Source organism: Heloderma suspectum, chromosome 1 (genome assembly GCF_057233095.1).
Source record: "Heloderma suspectum isolate Gila_16-S chromosome 1, 16-S_ref, whole genome shotgun sequence".
Classification (NCBI taxonomy): Eukaryota; Metazoa; Chordata; class Lepidosauria; order Squamata; family Helodermatidae; genus Heloderma; species Heloderma suspectum.
Window position 1 is genome coordinate 291,945,841 of NC_139458.1, and position 21,200 is coordinate 291,967,040.

The 21,200-nt window shown below is 43.3% G+C and overlaps 1 protein-coding gene across 1 annotated transcript in view; it reads right to left on the minus strand.

The window, feature by feature from the left end:
• Positions 1–3,370: 3,370 nt before the first annotated feature.
• LOC146359228 (uncharacterized) overlaps positions 3,371–21,200 on the minus strand; it is a 120,540-nt gene continuing 102,710 nt past the window's right edge. Inside the window, exons 9-10 of the mRNA XM_084812731.1 lie at positions 7,978–8,099; positions 3,371–3,697 (exon numbers count right to left, since the gene is read on the minus strand). Of these exons, the coding sequence (XP_084668857.1) occupies positions 3,371–3,697; positions 7,978–8,099 (449 nt within the window). The remainder of the gene's footprint in view (positions 3,698–7,977; positions 8,100–21,200) is intronic.

Genomic DNA, 21,200 nt, shown 5'->3' on the forward strand with positions numbered 1-21,200 from the left:
ATTGTTATAAAAGTAAACATCATTAAGACACATTTGTTAAAAGCAGTAAATTTCGCAGAAGTTGCTTATGAAACTTTATAGCTTGGAATACAAACTTTGTAACTGATTCAGTTACATAACATTGTGTACCCAAGTCAAGAAAGACTGTATAGTACTCTTCCTGGGAAAGGAGCAATCAAAGGACAAATAAATCTGATACTTCCATCTCTACAGGAATTACACAACACTAGCATGTGTTGTACAGTTTCTACTCTTCACTATCACATGCACATACACTATTTGCACATGGATTGCCATTCAATATTCCTTCCAGAATAGTTGAGGAGAATAGATTGAAGCGAATTAGTGTAAACTTTTTTTCCGACATTTTGGGACAGATCACGACCTCAGGTAATTAGCGCAGCCTACTTGCAGAACCATAGAAACCCCTAAATGTAATGAAGAACTAATTTTCATGGCAGATGTATTAAAGAACTCTGATAGTCAATATCTTTGACCTGTTGGGACAAAACTGATTTCGCCTTGTTGTAGCCCAAGGGAAAATGCATAAGCTGCTGGGATACTGTAAGTACAGCATTTATTTTCTAGAGAATTCTTCCAATCCCTGCTGTAAGAATCTTCACACACTAAATATAACAAATTAGAAATGTCCTCCAAGAATAACAGTCTCACCCAATAAGTTCCAGCCAAATGCCAAGCCTTGCCTTCTACCTAAACAGAACCAGCTTCTATCCTAAATACTGCTGATGCAACACCTTTGGACAACAAAAAGCTATTAGGCTCATTTCCTCGCTACAAGTCGAACATATACACATGCCAGCACCCCATCAATCAGGTGGTGGGCAATTTGTGGCCCTCCAGATATTCTAGTCTACAACATCCATCAGCCCTACCCAGCATAGCCAATGATGAGGGATGATGAGAGTTGTAGGCCACAAGGGCCATAAGTTGCCCACCCCTGCCACAGATCAATCTAGAGCATTAAGTAGCACTAGTAGACCACATGAACGATAAGAAGTACCACCACAAAGGGCTTGTGGAGTGGATTGTTTTGGATAACTATGGAAGGCACTCCCTCTGAAGAACTACAATAGGCCTCCAGTCTCTTGGCCTTTAGAAAGGGTGTGAAGATGCATCTTTTCAATTTAGCCTTTAAAAAGATGTAGTTGTAATGCTTTAATATTTTTTCTTTTATAGTTTTAAGTTGTTAGACATCCCCTCCCAGGGTGGGAGGGGGAGGAGAAAATATATAATGGGCATTTAGTAGCCATTGCTTCTTGATTTCTCCCACCCCCCACCCCCCACCCCCCACCACATATCTACTATGTTAACTAGGGATGTATGATAAATTCATTTCAGTTCATTTTTGATCAGGATAAAGCCAGTTTGCACCTCCCAGACCTAACACAGACACAGACACAATCTGTGGTTGAAGTCTGTACATTTCCGAGCTTGCAACATGATTTGTGAACCCTCAAAAATGTGTTCAACACCACGCATACATTTGAAAAATGTACATGAAAAAAATGCATAATTTTGAAAAAGCACACAATATGCATTAATCAATGGAACAAGAATGTGTATATTTCAAAGATGTACACAACTGATGTGCACATTTGGAAAAATGTGCATGAAAATAAGCACAGATTTTCATACAAAAAGAACAAAACAGAGTTTGCAATCTGATACAGACTTGGGTCAGAAAGAGCTTCAAGTTGGAATTCAGAGAACTTTCATGAGCTCAAGTTATGCTGATTTGCATATCCCTAATACTGGAAAACATAAGGAAACTTTCTCACACATCAAATGCTAAGATCATCACTGGAGGCCCTCTTCCAAGTCTGTCCACTTTCTGAAGTTAGGTGGGTGGTGATAGAGGCAAATTTCTGTGTCCCACACTATATGTACTGTATATATACTTGGAAGTCTTGATTACATTTCATGCATCAGATAGAAGTTGGTTATAGTCCACAAAAGCTGATGCCAGAATATATTTGTCAGTCTTTAAGGTGCCACAAAACTATTGCTATTCTTGATATATGTAAGGTAAGCCAAATCAACCTCCCCCCCCAGTAAACCAATAACTTTGGTGAAATTTGCCCACCAACCCCAGTATGGGGGGGGGGCTTTCTGTTTTGGCCAAAAATAACTTGGCCAACAATATCAGTTCAGCATTATCTTTCACTGCATAGCTTCTTTCTTCCTGTAATTGTTCCAGTTGCAGCTTTGTATAGTTTCCACTTGATATTCATTAGTGTGGGTGATACTATTTCAGATTTCTGTCTTGTGTAGGGATGTACGAATTGTGCACCCTCCGTGCCACTTGACTTCCACAGTTTGCGGCCAGTGCTCCATTCCACCGTTCACAAGCCCTCAGAATTCTCTTTTTTTCCGCTCCGAAAATTACGAAGATAAATCCATAACAAAAACCATAGTTCCGGTGCCCAGCCGTCTCCGTGAGTCTGCATAACTTCCATATGAATAGCTATTTTTCGTAAATATTTACATTTTTTTTAATTGAAATCCTCTGTCTCTGTTTACTTTCAGCCAAAACACTTCCTCTTCCAAGGGGCTTCCCCAAAGAAGGCTGTCTTAGGTGTGCCTGAGCGATAAACTCTTTGTTTAAAGCAACACTGTTTTAAAGAAAGAAAAAACCTTTTAAAATGACCATGCTGCTCCAGGACTGGCATGGTCATTTTAAAAGGTTTTTTCTTTCTTTAAAACAGCGTTGCTTTAAACAAAGAGTTTATCGCTCAGGCACACCTAAGACAGCTTTCTTTGGGGAAGCTCCTAGGAAGAGGAAGTGTTTTGGCTGAAAGTAAATGGAGACGGAGGATTTCAATTTAGAAAGAACACCCACAAACAAGGTGGTGAGCACAATTCATTTTTTAAAAAAACTTATGTATTTATTATAGGAATATACTACGCTGCGTTTTTATTTACAAAAACTCTGTGACTCTTTGCGGACAACGGAAAAAAAAGCCGCATGACGGCTGGCTCCGCAGGACCTCATGGTGCCGTTCCTCAGAGGATTCCGTGGCATGGACTGAAGGGAATTCGATCCCATCCCAGTCCGTGGTGGAATTCTCTGACATCCCTAGTCTTGTGCAAAGGTATTAATACTTCCCTATGACTACAAGAAATGCCTTATCTCGAACATCCAATAGTTGCTTTTGCCCTTACTGCAGCCACATGATACTGGTGGCTGATTGTTATCAGTTAATCACTATCATGATACTCCTTTTCTCTTCAGTTGGGCTGTCCTGCTAATAATGAAAGTGGTTATTACTGGTCCCCAAACTCTGAATTCTTGCATTTAATTTCTTTAACTTAAGTTCATGAGGCCAGCCAGTTAATCTTGCATGGCTTCCTAGTTTGTCTCTGCCTTAACCATACTTCCTAATGGCAGGGCCTTTTTACGACACTGAGGGGCCTGGTGCGGAATGTTCATTTGAGGGCCTCTCAAATGGAAGACACTCTGGTAGGTCTCTGTGAGCACAATGGTGCCTGCAGGCACTGCACTGAGGACCCCATCAATCATATATGTCTGACTATGGTTGGGCTGGTTGCCACTATTAGCACTGACTGCTGCTGCAACCATCTTGCTCATGTTGTCATGACAAAAGGACCCGACTGCCATTAGAGTTTGTTTTGTGATTTTTTCCATTAAGTGTACAGAGCTCACATTAGTAGGATTCTGAAAGAAAAGAGTTGGCAACAATGCAGCAGTGCCAATGTTGATGTGGACCCCTCCATATATATTTTATTTATTTAATAGATTTATATACCCTGAGCATATATATTTATATATCTAAGTGGTTCACAAAATATATTATAATATACATTAAAATACATAAAAATTGCAAAGACATTAATAAAAACATTGAAATCAATTAAAGTCTATTAAAACTACACCATAATTACAAACATACAGACTGGGCAACACATTCACTCAAGGAAGGACTAAAAATAGGAAGGGTAAAAAATAGGTCTTTAATTGGTGCCTAAAGCATGGTTGGTGCCACCTGAATACCAGGGGGGCTCACACATGAGCCCCCCCTCATATGTGAGGCCTGGGGCAATTGCACCCTGTTCCCCCCCTTAAAACGGCCCTACTAATGGTGACATATCCACATATTTATTCCCATTAGCAGTTGTTCCACCCCACCCCAAGGTCACCAAAGAGAATCATGAACAAAACAGAGCCTAAAAGGAATGCCTGAGATGTTTACTTCTCCCCAGTCTAATAGGTTGTCTTTTACCACTACCTTTTATCTTCCACTAGTTCATTACTGATTGTACAGTGCCTGCAGTGGTACCAAATATGAACAATGTAATTCTTCATTCTATAGTATCTAAGCACTGGAAATCACCATATTTTAACATAACAGAGTCCAGGAAGGAAGCTCCTTACTCCTGAATGGCCCAAGTGAAGGTTCATCCTGAGTACACACATGACAATATCGACATGTGTTCTTTTATCACATGTTATGATTAGGGTTGGCGGAGAATTTCTCCACGAATCTTCGGGAGGCTGAGTGCCAATGCATTCAGCCCCCCGAAAGTGTTGGGGAAATTCTCCGCTGGCCCCCCGCCCCCCCTGGGATGGGACTTACCTTTGCCGAATGTCCCTCTCAGCGGCGGGTCCCGGTGGCGGTTCGGCGGCGGTTCGTTGGGGGCGGGGGCGGCGGCCAGTCTCCCGACTGGCTGCCGCTGCCGCCGCCATTGCAAAAAAAAAAATGTGGTAAAAAACCCCACACAAACCCGTGACAGGCTACATAACGATTTACGTAGACTATCACAGCTAGATTTCCAAAGTCAGCCATGATAAGCTACGTAAATCGTCATGTAGCCTATCACGGCTGACTTTGAAAAAAAAAAAAGATTTACGTAGACTATGGTGAAAATAAGGGCACGCTATTTGCGTTGCCCTTATTTTCGCTGTAGTCTACGTAAATCTTTACGTAGACTAGACGTGCCAAAATAAGGAATGCAAATGGCGGTCCCCATGGGAGCCGCCATTTACGTACGCGCTTTTTTTTTTCAAAGTCACCCGTGATAGGCTACGTGACGATTTACATAGCCTATCACGGCTGACTTTGGAAATCTAGCCGTGATAGGCTACGTAAATCGTTACATAGCCTATCACGGGTGTGTGTGTGTGTGTTTACTTTTTTTTTCGTGGCCGGGTAGACGGGGCGCTCCTACCCGGCCTGAATTTCGGCGGCGAGGGATGGGGTGCATCCCCCCTGGCCTGAATTTTGGCCGGGCGAGGCGGGGCGCCTCCCCCCCCTCGCCTGAACTTCGGGGGGAGAAGCGAAGCACCTCCCCCCCACCGCGAAGCAAGCTGTGGGATGAGGTAAGTCCCTTTTGTCCATCCCTAGTTATGATATACATGTAAAGTACATATATTTTTTTACATAGAAATGACATCTATACAGGAAATAAGTAATGCTGAAGTGGATCTAAGAGGTGGCTCGGTGTTGATATTTATTTGCATCTATGTTTTTCAATTATTAATTGAATTTATGTCTCAAAATTTAATTTCTGGGTAAAGCGGATAGCGAAAAGAAGATAACAAAAAGTAACAAAAGTAAATATTATTTTGTCAAAGATCATTATTTTCAAAAAGTGCTTATATCACACAATATGATGTTATACTAGAAGAAATATACAGTTTATACATTCTGTAAAAAAAAACTAAGTACAATTTGATCAAAAGCCAACCTGAAGACTCATAAACAACATATTCCCAATGAAACCCAACACTTTATGTTGGTACGTGTGTGTTTTTATTTTTATAGTGAATGAATTCTCCTAGGGGAGGGTGTTCTGGCCTGACTTTCTGACCCAGTGGGGATTTTATTGATTTGCTAACTATGTCGCAGTCCATTTAAAACAAAATGGTATATGTTTTTGACAGGGGAAAATGACAAATTACTGTAGAAGGCGAATGGATAGACTTGAGTGATGGTAACAAAACAACAACAAAACGCCTCTCAGGACATATGAAGAAAACAAATCTAAAATATGATGCTGTAAATGGAAGTGAATTAGGCTTTTTATGACAGGATTTAGTTGTAGAAGAAAGCAGAGATCGCGAGCACAGTGACTCCCAGGACAGAGGTAACCACCAGTCATGCAAGTACTTTTTTCAGTATTTCTTTTTTGTGTGGATTCTCACTGGGATGTTGTTCCCAAGAGAGAAGAAGGATAAAGTAGGCATACATCATTCTGTGTTGCATTAAAACAGTGGTAGCCAAGCCAACCTTTCTTGGCATAGGTGTCATAAGTCCAGTCTAAAGTCCTATATAGTGACACTCTGCTGTGCGGTATAGTACATATTCAGCCCTTATACTTTGTGGTAGGTTTGTTCTTTGTATCTTCACTTTCTGTGCTATGAATAAACTGGTACATCTAACCCTATTGATTTCAATGGGCTTATGCATGCCTAACTCTACATGGGATCATGCTGGAAGTCTCACCATACACAGTCACTTTGTCCCTGGGCATTCTCATTCACTGGTATGAAACAAAAACCCCCATCTTGACTCCGGCATTTTAGCAAATAGTTTCGTTGAAGTCTGAGTGCGTCAGTGATAGCCAGGTCTATGGGCCCTCCTGCTCTTGCCCAGGAGTGTTGTAAACCCCAGTTGTGGCATTTCATGCTGCTGGTTGGCCACCTATTCTCTAAAGCTTGTACTCAGCTTAATTCTGCATGCTTGATAATATGGCCACTTGTTCTAATTAATGCATCAGTGGTGGAAGTCAACATGAAGTTGTATATTGCTACTTATATATTTATTTATTGGAAGAATTTATATTCTGCCTTTGTACTAATTCAGTTCCGCGAGATGGCTAACCATGACTTAGATAGTGCCATGATCAGCTAACAATGTAACATTAATAAGAATGAAACAGATCAAATCGCACACCTTTCCCCAAAATAAATACCACAGCTGAGATACTTTAATTACAATGTCAATGAACAATTAATCAAAAGCCACCTCAAAAGCACTTCTAAAGAGCTGGACTTTAGCCATAAGTTGGAACAGACTTGTCTCGGAGAGGATGCTCCTGCTTCCCCGATGATAATCATAGAATAATATTTGGCGCCTAATTAATTGGGATAAGAGCAAGCAATAATTCTGGGACTTGGGACTCTAAAAGACAAGATCAACTCTCTCCTCATGATACCAGATTGATTTACGGCATCTCTACACAAGCCTAAAATCCTGCATTTAAAATGGGGCTTTCTGGCTGCTTCTGTTTTAAATGGAGGATCACAATGACTCCCCTTTTCACATGCTTCCTTTCCCCCCACCCTTCCCACCTCCTTTCCCCATATCTCAGTCTTCCATTATCTGTCATTGACCTCATGCCTCTTCTTGCCACTTTAACTCTTTTGACAGAGGAAACTGAAGCAGAACACCACGGGGTAATTTGATAGCACATTATCTGCGATCTATTTAAAAACGGGACAAAGGGCATTTAGTACAGGAGACGCCTTGACTGATCACGGCATCATGTAAAGAGCCCGCAAACTTCCATGAAGGAGCAATCTCATTTGCAGGATAAAAGCTCAGTGTGAAGGAGGCAGGAGCCCATAAAAGGGATTCTATTCCTCCCAGTTTCATACTGTTTTCCTTTCATGATGCGTTTGCTAAGTTGACAACTGGAATCAGTGGCATACTTTTTTTCCCCAGTTCTCCCAATACTGATGGATCTTGTTTTTTTCTGTTTGTAAAAGCCATTTGTACACTACTACAATATGTTATATTCCAGACTGATTTCCTTCTAGCTGAATCCAGGTTAGCATAATTATAAGAATAAAGGAAAGTGTTCCCCCCACAAGGACTTTGACTCTTTAGGGAAGGATTGCAGTTATTGTTGCATACCTGTACAGAAATCATTACAATGGCCACCACTGCAACATACAAAAAATAAATGAAAAGTAAATGCAAACTCTGTACTAACCTGATGGAGATCCACACAAGTAGAATTGTGTTTGCATGCATTAACGATGCAGTCATCAATGTCCTGGTCACATTTTTTACCAGCATACCCAGGGTTGCACAAACAGTAGAAGCCATCAACAACTGCAAAATGTTTTTTTTAAAAAAAGTTAATCACATTTGCATGGAATTACATTGTGATTAGCACATCAAAATATGCAAATAAAGCTAAGACATTAATAATAGATATATGATCCTCTCCTCCAAAAATGTGCAGGGCATCTAAAATGCAAGTGGAAAAAGAGCTCAAGCCAGTAAGAAGTTGTCTTGCATGAGCATCATTAAAATGAAAAGGAGATGCAGGTCCAATGCAGAAGAAGAGACCCACTGGGTAATGCATATTAATTAACTGTTTATCCTTGATCTGATTCAGTTGAGAAAGGGATAATGTACCCCTTTCTTTCCCCAGACAGGGGGACCATCAGGGATAAAAGCAATTTAGCCCCACATCAGAATGATTGAGGAATTCAATCTTTCTGGATTTTTATATGAATTGATCCAATCTATACCTTCTGGTCTAATATGCATATCAGAATGTAGTTATCCTTTGGATTTCACACTTCTTCAATTTTGCAATATAGTTCTCATCTATCAAAATGCATTTAAAGCATGAATTCAGAGAGAAAGCACATTCAGAAATGCATATTTTGTGAGAAAATAAACTCACAAATATGTGCCAATGCAGATTTTCTGAAACAGCGGATTAATGCAGAAACAAGATGGGATGGACATATGAAAGAAGACAAGCAAAAGTGGCATGGACTGGAAATAGACTAATTAATCCATCTGTAGCCCCACATCAATGATATTCCAAATACATAACTTTACACCTCCCAAATAAGTAGGGATGTAAGAACTCATGCTAGGTTGGTTTCTCCAGGCGATCGCCAAAGTGGTGCCCCCGCTCGCACCCCCCCGAACCCATGCTTGGGCCACCCACGAGCTCGGCAAGTTCCCCGGGCTCACCACAATCCCATTCTGTGAGCGCCTGCCATTTTCACGCCTTTGATTGCTATGTAAAACAGGAAGTTAAAAAATGCGCATATTTAAATATGTGGAGTTCGGAGCTGGGAAAGCTAAATAAGTGCAATATTAGAGGTATAATCCTTCTAATATTGTGCTTATTTAGCTTTCCCAGCTCCAAACTGCATATATTTAAATATGTGCATTTTTTTAACTTCCTGCTTTACATAGCAATCAAAGGCACGAAAATGGTGGACGCTCACCGAACTGGATTGCAGTGAGTCCTGGAGATTGTGAGCAGGCATGAGCGGGTGTGAGCAGAGGGTGAGCAAAGACAGCATCTCGGTGGGAGCAGTCCGGGGGTTGTGGGCAGGGGGAGCCTGCCGAATTCCCAGACCCTGTCGGGTGCCCGTGACATCCCTACATATAAGTGAGTTACTCTTATTCACCAATATAGAGAAACATTGATTGGGGACATCACCCTCACAGGGGCCTCATGGAGGAGAGGACACACAGATGCTCTGTGCCCAACACAGAGGTTGATCCCACAGCCCACTTGTGTCTTTTGGTAGGTGTCTTTTGCTACCCTGTCAATAAGCATTTTATATACCGTAGAGATGGATAAATCAGTCTATTTCCTATAAGTCCATTTTGTCCTATTTCCTGTTTTAAAAATACATGAAAGTTTGCATTTAAATAGATATTTTAAACTTTTTTCTCTAAAAATACACTTTTCTAAACATATTTTCTCTCAGAAACTCAAATTTTAAAATGTATTTTTGATCTCCCTTTTTAGCTAAGAACATAAAACATTCAGGAAATGTGAAAGTTGGTGGATAACTAAGTTTTGATCTGCATGTTAGTTCAGAAGGTGTGGATTGGTTCAGTTTGTACTGAATTTCAACAAAGACTGAATTCTTGGAAGCATCCCTAATATAAACTTCATATAATTTTCTTGAGCAGTCTTCATGAAAGGAAAATGATTTTGGAAAAGTAGTCCTGAGGTTTCCATATAATAAGGAAGTTCATGAATAAAAGGGAAAGGGTTTAGGGTCGATACTATAGATATCAGCACTGCACTTACTATGTAAGCCGGGGTCTCCAACCTAAGGCTAGACAAAGACACCCTCCAATCTATTTTCCCCCTGCAAGTGAATAGGGGGGGGGGCAAATTCCACTCCCCACCAAGGTCCCTTGAGGCAACAGGGTCCTTGGTGCTGGAGGTGACCTTCCTCTCCCCTTCCCAGCTGATTTTAGGCAGGGAGCTTTTCTCATCCCTATTAAAGCCAATGAAATGATTGGTCCATTTGCTTTAATAGGGATGGGAAAAGTCCCCAACCCCGCCCTCCAAAAAAAGGTTGGTATGTCCACCCTTTACTAGGGGCCCTTGGGGCAACAGGGTTCCTGGAATGGGGATTACTTTTACCCCTTCGCTTTTTGGCTGTTTTTTTTTTTTGCCCCATGCAAATGAATGGAGAAATTTCTCTATTCACTTGCATGGGGACATTGGGAGAGAGAGAGAGAGAGAGAGAGAGAGAGAGAGAGAGAAAGAAAGAAAGAAAGAAAGAGGGACCAGAGAGAGGGGGAGGAAGATGGACTAGCGAGAGAGAGAGAGAGAGAGAGAGAGGAGCCAGAAAGGTGGATGGATGGATGGATGGAAGGAAGGAAGGAAGGAAGGAAGGAAATAAAGAAAGAAAGAAAGAGGAGACAGAGGAGACACAGAGAAAAGATGAATTGGAGAGAGAGAGGGAGAGAGAGAGAGAGGAGAGAAGCCAGAGAGTCAGAAGGAAAGAAATGCTCAATATGCCTATGGGCCCCAAAAGGTTGGAGACTGCCTGATGTAAGTTTGTAGATTTCCATACTAAGAAATAAATTGCTTTAAAGCAGGGGTGAGAAGGTTGATCAGGATCTACTGGTATATCTCTGAGTGATTTACAGTAGATCAGCAAGGATTTCTGATTCCCAATTTTTTAACAACAGCAACAACGAAAGGACTTTTTCCACATAACATAGGTTGCTGCATTAAAGAAAGCTTGGGGTAAACAGGAGTGAAATTTTGTTTGAAAGGACTGTGAGCTTAATTCAGTTCTAGTGAAGTTCTGGTTCCGCAATGCAAACAAATTTCTAGGCTCAGGATATACTCAGAATGTTCTTTCTAAGTGTGTAAGTTTTGTATATGGCTTTGGTTGCTAGATCGTGGCATTCAAGTAAAAAAACAAAGTAAATTCTGCAATCCTGAAGTCTGCCCACCCCTGCTTTACAGCATGTGATGCTCAGCTACAGAATTTCCCACCCTTCTACACTTCTCTTTGCTTTTCTTCTTTTCATTAAAAAACACAAAACCAGAAACAGAATACAGCCACAGAGGCTGCTTTTTGTACCAAGAGGAAGAGTGAGATTCTCTCTCCCCCCGCTCCCCCCCCACACACTAAAAGTCTCCCCAGAGGTGCCTTTTCCCTACAGGGGAAAAGATAGATACACTCTGGATGTTTTGCATCTCTTATTTTTTAAAAAAGCAATAGCCAGAGAAAGAAACATTTATTTTCTGGAGGTGCAATTTTCACACTGTGCTACTTTATTAAAAAGAAACTGCTCAAGAGGTGACGTTTGACAGCCTTGATCAGCTCCTCTCATGTGGTTCCATGTTTCATTTCAACCCCCTGAGCTAACAATCAGTCCTTCCTCTTTTTCATCATTAGTGATGTAAAGAGAGGAGTATCTTTAGAGAGTTACATCTTATACAAGGGACCCAGTGACAGCAATGATTGCAGTTCTTACAGGCATAGATTTATTATAGCCTCACACAGGTCCCTGGGTTCTTCATTATCTCTAAGATTTACCATGTAATCTGTGCTGTCACTCAGTCTCTGCACATGTAACTGCTATTACTCTCATTAAATGCTCGGAGCCCTTTGTTCCAATACTATTTTTTCCCCCTTCTACTAGGAGATGCTTGGATTTTTCTTAATTCACGGTTTTAAGCTGGAGATGTAACAGAGTACTTTCCCTCCCTCCCTTTTAAGTTGCAAATCTCAATAGTTATTTACTTTAACAGATCTGAACCTGATTCCAGGGATCTGCATCAAATAATTTTAAATTATGTATTGAATATGCACTTCTATGCAAATTTAAGCCTGTGTGTGTGTGTGTGTGTGTGTGTGTGTGTATGTCTGTACGGCTAAACCAAATGGCCCAAAATATACAAGTCCAAAATCAACCATGGCAGATAAAATATCCACCCAGACCCAGGGTTGATAAAAGTCAATGATTATTATTTTTTTAATGGAAATAAAAAATGGATTTTTAAAAATTTAAATCAGATCATTTGATTTAAATCAGATTTTAACATTTTCTTAAAACAATTAGTAAAAAAAGAACCTAGGTCAAAGATATCATAATGAATATTAATTATACACTTTTAATTATATTCTATTAATATGTTAATGGCAGTTTATGGAGATGGGAGATAAACTGTAGGAATGTGCGAACTCACCTCCATCTGGGTTCTCTGGACACCCGCCTTACCGCCTAGGGATGGCGGAGAATTCCGCCACGGACTCCAATGAGGCTGGATTCTAAAGAATCCAGCCCCCCGGAGTCCATGGTGGAACGGAAGACTTACCTCTGCCTCCCCGTGGAATCTTCATTGTAGGGATGGCGGAGAATTTCTCCATGAATCTCTGATAGGCCGAATGCCAATGCATTCGGCCCCCTGAAATTGGTGGGGAAATTCTCTGACACCCCCTGCCCCCCCTGGATGGGACTTACCTCGTGCGAATGTCCCTCTCGGCGGCGGGTCCCAGCGGCTTTTCGGCGGTGTTTCGGCAGCGGTGGGGACGGTGGCCGGTCTCCTGACCGGTTGCCGCCACCGCCATTTTGCAGTAAAGTAACCCCCCCCCCAAAACGTGATAAGCTACATAACGATTTACGTAGCCTATCATGGCTAGATTTTCAAAGTCAGCCGTGATAGGCTATGTAAATCTTTACGTAGCCTATCAAGGCTGACTTTGAAAAAACAAAAAAAAGCGCGTACGCAAATGGCGGCGCCGATGGGCGCCGCCATTTGCGTTCCTTATTTGGGCACGGGTAGTATACGTAAAGATTTACATAGACTACGGCGAAAATAAGGGCAATGCTATTTGATTTACGTAGCCTATCATGGCTGACTTTGAAAATCTAGCCGTGATAGGCTACGTAAATCGTTACGTAGCCTATCATTTTTTATTTTTTTTTACAATTTACTTTTTTATTTCGCAGCCAGGGAAACGGGGTGCTCCCCCCAGGCCAGAATTTCGGCCAGGAGGGGCGGGGCGCCTCCCCCCCGCCAAGAATTTCGGGGGGAGAAATGGAGCACCTCCCCCCCACCGAAAAAAGCTGCGGGACCAGGTAAGGGACTTTCGTCCATCCTTACTTCTTTGGCCGGATCCTCCGGCTCCAGATTGCCAGCGATACGGCTGCCATGCCATATCGCTGGCTGAAGGGGACTGACTGTGGATGCAAGTGGCATCCGGGATGCCATTTGCAGCTGTAAAGGCGTTAGTTTAAGGTAAATGCAGCCATTTACGGCTGTATTTACCTTAAACTAAGGCCTTTATGGGCGCAAATGGCGTCCCAGTAGGGATGTACGTAAGTCACCTTTTCGCGTTCTGTTCATGTTGGGGGGGCGCTCCATCCCTCCCCCTGGAATCCTCAACAGGGGGGGAGGTGATCCGGTCCTCCCCCCGGAAACCTGCAGCCGGCTCCGCTCTGCGGCAGCTCCGTGGAGCAGCCGGCCAGGGCCATCCGCAGCCGGAGTTCTGGCCACGGACAGGCTGGTGGAGATGCAAATGTCGGCCGCCCTAGCAGCTGCCATTTGTATCCAGCCAGGCTGCCGTGATAGGCTACGTAAGTATTTACGTAGCTAGGGATGGCGGAGATTTTCTCCACGAATCTCCGGGAGGCCGAATGCATTCGGCCCCCCGAAATTGGTGGTGAAATTCTCTGCCGGCCCCCCGCCCCCCCCGGGATGGGACTTACCTTGTGCGAATGTCCCTCTCGGCAGCGGGTCCCGGCGGCGGTTCGGCGGCGGTTCGGTGGGGGTGGTGGCGGCGGCCGGTCTTCTGACCGGCTGCTGCCGCCGCCATTTCAAAATAAAAAAGGAAAGTAAAAAAACAACAACACACACCTGTGATAGGCTACGTAACGATTTACGTAGCCTATCACGGCTAGATTTCCAAAGTCAGCCGTGATAGGCTACGTAAATCGTCACGTAGCCTATCACGGGTGACTTTGAAAAAAAAAAGCGTGTACGCAAATGGCGGCGCCCATGGGGCACTGCCATTTGCGTTCCTTAGTTTGGCACGTCTAGTCTACGTAAAGATTTACGTAGAGTACGGCGAAAATAAGGGCAACGATTTACATAGCCTATCACGGTTGACTTTGGAAATCTAGCCATGATAGGCTACGTAAATCGTTACATAGCCTATCACGGGTGTGTGTTGTTTTTTTACTTTCCTTTTTTTCGCAGCCGGGGCGCTCCTCCCCAGCCTGAATTTCAGCCCTCGCCTGAACTTCGGGGGGAGAACCGAAGCGCCTCCCCCCCACCACGAAGCAAGCTGCGGGACCAGGTAAGTCCCTTTCGTCCATCCCTATACGTAGCCTATCACAGAAGCCAATAATAATAAAAAAGTGGCGTACGCAAATGGCGGCAGCTACGGCGACCACCATTTCCGTTCCCTATTTTTCACTGTTTTAGTCTACGTAAATGTTTACGTAGGCTATTATGACAAAAAAAGGGGAACGCAAATAGCGCCCACTACGCTATTTGCATTCCCCCCTTTTTTTTCGCCGTAATAGCCTACATAAATATTTAAGTAGAGTAAAACGGCAAAAAATAAGGAACACAAATGGTGGCGGCTGTAGCGTACGCCATTGTTTTTTTGATTGGCTTGCCGTGATAGGCTATGTAAATACTTACTTAGCCTATCACGGCAAAGACCAGGATGTAAATGGTGGCCGCGGCAGCCGGTTGAAAGACTGGCTGCCACCGCCGCCGGACCCACTGCCGGAGCTGCCGCCGGAGCCGCCGTGATCCGGAACATCCACCCCAGGTAAGCCTCGTCCCAGGGGGAATCTGGGGGGGGCAGGCCTTTCCGCCACAGATTTCAGGGGGCTGAATGCCAGTGCATTCGGCCTCACTGAAATCCATGGTGGAATTCTTCACCATCCCTACGTCCCAGACACCATTTGCATCAACAGTCAGTAGTCCCCTTCATCCAGCGATATGGCATGGCGGCTGAATTGCTGGCACTTTGGAGCTGGCCGGCGGCTCCACGGATTTGCCGTGGAGCAGAGCCGGCTGAAGAGGATTCTGGGGGGAGGAACAGATCACCTTCCCCCCCTGCGGACCCCCTCCCCAGACTGGCAGGTAGGGGATTCGTACATCCCTACACCCGCCCAGCCCCTGCCCCCATTCAGTGGTCCCTAGACCATGCTTAAGCCCTTCTCATGCTCGGCGAGCAGCCTGCACTCACTCCAGTGGCCTCATCATGCTCCGTGGTCACCATTAAAAAATAAAATAAAATGGTGATCACAAAAATGCTCATGTTTTGTATGTGCAAAATGCGCATTTTGTGAATGCAATATTCTCATGTGCAAAATGTACATTTTGTGAAGGCACGCATTAGTGTGTGTGCGAAAATGTGCATTTTGGGGGGAACTGTGTATTTTTGCGCATACACAAATATACACATTTGCAAAATGCGCACATTCACATATGTGAATGTACACATTTGCAAAAATGTGCATTTTTGCATATGCACAAATATGCACATTTTTGCAGTTGCCATTTTATTTCTCAAAAAATGGTGACCATGAAGCTCAACGAGGCTGCTAGGGTGAGGGCAGGCCATTCGTTGAGCATGGGTGGGGGGTGAGCAGGGGCAGGGGCTCAGCAAGCAGGGCTCGGGGGTGTGGGCAGGAGCGGGTCTGCCGGATTCCCAGACTGAATCGGGTGCCTGCACCATCCCTAATAACCTGATCTGTCCTATTCTGAACTGCAGGTGGTGTGCAGAAGTGCATGCTCTCTCTCTTTCTCAAGGCTCTTTCTCAATATTTCCATAATATTACAGGCAGTGGCAGGGCAGGAGGATGAGAGGAAAGCCCCTCTTGGCCTCCTCCTGCCCTACCACTGCCTGTAATGTTGTGGAAATGGCCCTTTTATGGCTGCCAGGTCCTCAACATTAGATTTATGGAAATACCCAAGCCACCATCTTTATGCAGCATGGAGGCTCAGGGAGGAAGGGGATGGCCACCGGGCACTTGCTGACCACACTGCGCTCATGGACAGGATCCAGAAAGTTGCAGTGGCTTGGCAAGTGGGGTCTGGGAGGTCGACGGGGCGGGGGGAATCCATTGGACTACACCCCCCTCTCGCACTCCCGTGACATCCCTAATCTGAATAAGTAGGAGGATATAAGTAGTCTGGATATAAATTGAAGGGATAGGGGAGGAGAATAGAAAGTGAAACCAAAAATGAACAGAACATATTCATGCAGACTTGACTCCTGTCCTGAGGAAACTTCTGCTGCATGTATCCTCTACCGTGTACCTACCTTCTAATGAAACCTACATCTATGAATATGAATTAAGGTGATTTTATACAATAATGTACTTCTACTAAAAAAAAAAAGATGATTAAATAGAATCTTCCTCACTAGTGATTTGAACTGTGATTTAAGTCATTAAAATTGAGTTTGTCAGATAAGTGATTTAAATCAGGATTTAAATCAATTTGATTTAAATCAAAGCAAGCCTGCCCAGAACTGTGCTCTTTAATAATCAAGGATCCCTTTAAATTGGTCCAAGAACATGACACTAAACCACACCACACCACACACATGTTTGAAGGTGCCATTAAGAAACAAAACACTGTCTGCTCAATTATCTATGAATCATATACATGGGAGAGGAAAGATCATGTTATTAAAATTAGTGGGAGGGAGGGGCATTGCTAGGTGCTTAAAAGATCTGGGGCATAGGCCCATAACACAAATCTGCATATATATATATATATATATATATATATATATCCATGTCTAAGCACACCTCTAATACATATATATGTATATATGTATGTGTGTGTGTGTGTCTATGTGCGTGTGTGGTGTGCATGTGGTGTGCTTGCATGTGTATAGATTACACACATACATACATAGGAAGTGTGAACAACTGACCCCCCACCCCACTTCAACTCAGACCCCAGTTCAGCATTTTGGAAAACATCCTGCTTCTGCTTTGGCCAATTTGTAGTCAGACCACTTCAGCTCAGCATCAAACCTGAGTAAAGGTTTGGAAAAATGAGTCTTTATGCTTCCTGTTGACTACCATGGGAAATTAGAAAAAAAAACTGTAACTTTTTTCTCTTGGTCAGAACTGGGTGATCATTTCAGGCATAGTAGCTGCCTAGAAAGGGATTACACCTGCCCAATGTCAGAAAAATAGGTGCAGGGTTTATATTTTGATTTTCTTTTAAAAGGAACTGACAATAACATTTTAATTCCTTGGAAGAACTGGATAAAAATTTCAGGGTTCATTGCCCAATCAGAGGAGATCATGTCTGCCAAATTTCAGAATGATACCCACAAGGGTTTTTGTGCAAGGGTGGCCTTGACATTTTGAGGTCTACAAAAGAGGACATACTTATCTCCCTATGTTCCTTGTGGACCATTGTTCTGAAAATTACAGACAGCCTAGAGGTGTCCCTAAGTAAGAAACCAGCAAAGTTTCAGAAGGATAGGTGCAGCAGTTCATGTGGAAGGGGAGTTCTCCAATTTGGGAGAGGGAGTGATTTCCCTTCCCTTCCTTTCACCCCTTCCCCAATAGTTTTTGGGTAAATTTGTATGAAAATGCACAGGTCATTAGAGGTGTCTCCCAGGCAAGAAACCCACAAAGTTTCTGAAGGATATACATACATGAAAATTTAGAATTACTAGAATTTATTTACATTTCACCAATGTTAGCAGCAGGGGAATAAGGTTGGGAAGGTGTTATTGCACTCCTGTCCTTCTTTCCATGGGCATCTGGTTGGCCCCTGTGTGAACAGAATGCTGGACTAGATGGACCTTGGTCTGATGCAGTACAATTCTTCTTAAGTTCTTAAATATAGAGTGCCTCTGAGCACATGCAGAATGCTTTTCTTTCACCACTGAGCACTTAAATTCTCCCCCTACCAATTCTACTCAACCATCCCTCCTCATTCTCCAGCAACTCTTCATAAAACAGATGCCTTGATTTTTGCAACTTTCCTCTCCCTCCTCCTTGTTATACACAAGCTCTTATTGTATGTTCCTCCCCATAACTTCATTTTTGCCAAGACTTCACCAGGATTCAGCCAATGAATCTGTTTTCAAAACTAGGGCTAGGTCATGGAGAAACTCTGAGCATGTACTAAGTGCCTTTCCTTCACCACTGAAGCTAGAGTTCATGCAAAATGAAAAAACAAACAAACCACAAATGACAAAACATGCATAGGACTGAGCTGAAAGGGTAGTCAATTCATTAGACGGAATTGGGCAGGCACTGTATTAAGCTTGCAGTACCACTGCCTTGTTGTGGCGAAGGGGCTTGTGTAACTCAGTGAAGCCATAAGCTATGCCGTGCAGGGGCACCCAAGACGGACAGGTCATGGCAGAGAGTTCTGACAAAATGTGGTCCACTGGAGAAGGAAATGGCAACCCACTCCAGTATTCTTGCCAAGAAAACCCCATGGAACGTATCACAAGGCACACTCCGGGAGAGAGCGCAGGACAGGAAGGCCTGGCGTGCTATGGTCCATGGGGTCACGAAGAGTCGGACACGACTGAACGACTGAACAACAACAACAACAACCATGCTCACAACTCAGGACTTATTTCTGAGTAAACATGCAGAACATCAAGGTGCAAACCTCCCTGCAAAAGTAACTTGTGCTGGAATCCTGAGGGTAAACCTCATTAAACATAATAGGGCTTCTGAGTAAGCATACATAGGATTGTATAAATAAGCATTATTTATCTCCCCTCCACCTAAAAAACAGCCCCCAAACTCCTATTTTTATTAAAGCTTTCTGTTCATAGGACCATAGGAAGCTGCCTTGTACTGAGTCAGACCCTGGGTCCATTTAGCGCACTATTATTGACACTGACTGGCAGCAGCGGCTCTCCAGAGTTTCAGGCAGAATTCTTTCCTAGCCCTACCTGGAGATACCGGGGATTGAACCTGGGACCTTGTGCTCTGCCACTGAGCCACAGCCCTTCCTATTGCTGGATAACAGCAACCAACAAACAAAACAGCCCCAGATTTGTTTCTCTGCAACCATGTGAACCCACTCTTGTCAAAGGCTTGAGTGAGGAGAAGGAGAAAAACAAACCCTCTTTTCTGTCTGTATAAAGTCAAATACAGTTCAGAACTTCTCTTGCCCACCGAAGAGAATTCTCTTTAAGAATTCCCCAAGATATGGTCTGGGTGGAATAAAGAAGAGAAAGAAAGGACAGGATAGGGGAGGGAAGAAGAAAAGAAGAATGGTGATTGGAAATACGTGGGGGGGAGGGGTAGAGAGAATTCCCTAAGCCAAGTGGCTCCTTTCAGAGAGCTAGTACTTCAGAGGAATTTAAGGAGGATGTGGAGGGTTTGTAAGGATTGCACGTACTTAAATGAACTTTATGAGGTGAGGTGGGTGAGGGCTTTTTCTAGCTTTTTAAAAACTGTACAAGCTATTTAAAAGCCCCAGCAGTTTCTTGATCATGATGCCACATAGTCCTAACCCTCCCTTTGGAATAATTTGAGTCCTAAAGCTATTTTGGAGAAATTAAAGTGGAGGGGGAGAAGAAAGAAGTTGGTGGAGGCTGGTTGGATCCTTTGCTGTACTGAAGCTACTAAACTTCTGCAGAAGCCAAAGGTTCCAGTTTGGGACAGTAAAATCAGATGCTGTGTGAAATAACAGTATTTCACATGGAACACTTCCCTTCCTTCTCCCTCTTCAAAATTTCATTGCAAGCAAGCTCCCAACAGTGGGCATGTAAGAGCAGAAAAGTAGGGGGAAGAGAGGTTTTTTGTACACACACACCCAAAAAAATCCTACACCAGAGATTAGGGATAGTGACCTCATAATGGTCACCTTAAACACCTTCTGATTAGGATCTCTAATCCCCTGTGTGGCTTGACAGTTTTTAGTTTTTGTTTTAGTCTTTGAAAAAAGGAAACTTAATGCATGGCTGGCACAAAAGCCACCAGATCTAACTGTCTGAAATTTGGCAAATTCAGTCAGCTCTATAGGTGTTGTCAGGTTCCCAAACTCTATGCACTTATGTGGGAGTACACACAAAAAATTATAGCTCTTTGCTTTGACAGGTTTTCTTGAAAATAGCAAATTTTACCTGTGACTAGCACAAAGGCCACTGGACCTAACTGCCTGAAATTTGGCAGGTTCAATAAGTTCATGGGGGCTACTAGGTCTCCAAATTCCATGCATTTTTGTCATAAAAACTAAAAAAGGCATGTCAGTTTCTGTTTTCCAATGCAAGTCAATGGGAAAATGTAAAAATGGCGATTAGGACAGCTCAAAAGATTCAGGGCACAGCTCAAAAAAGATCTGGGGCTCGTGCCCAGATGGGTCCTATCCTAATGATGCCCCTGGTAGGAGGGAAGGATTGTGCATGTGTGCAGCTCTACACACAGAGTGGGAAACCCCATAGGCTTCTCTCGAAGCCTCTTCCTCCTTGTCCCATGCTCACCCTCAGCCAGATGTGTTGCTGCGGTATCTAATGCAATGAAACATACATTTGTTTATTTATTTGAAGCATTTTACCCAGTTCTTCAGCTGGAAAAGGCTTCCAGAGCAGCTCACAAAACTCATTTATAAGACCCTCCCCCCAGTTTATAATCTAAGGGACAAATTGAAAAGGGATTGTGAGAGGGAAGGAAAAAAACAAATTCAGGCACTAGTTCTTAGATACAAAGTCCTTATAATGAGCAGGTGGAACTGAAACAGTGTGAGGAAAGGAAAGACTGAGCAGGTAGTTGTAGGGAGATTTCACTGAACACGCTTAGACTCCTCCATACAATCAGTTCCTGATCACATGGAGGATTCTAAGCATGTTGGGGTGACTAGCGTGCATGGCCTCCTTCTACATGTTCTGAAAACATTTGAGGTGAACAACTGAATAGAGCTTCCATGGTCTGAAAACCCAACTATTTCGGTCTAAC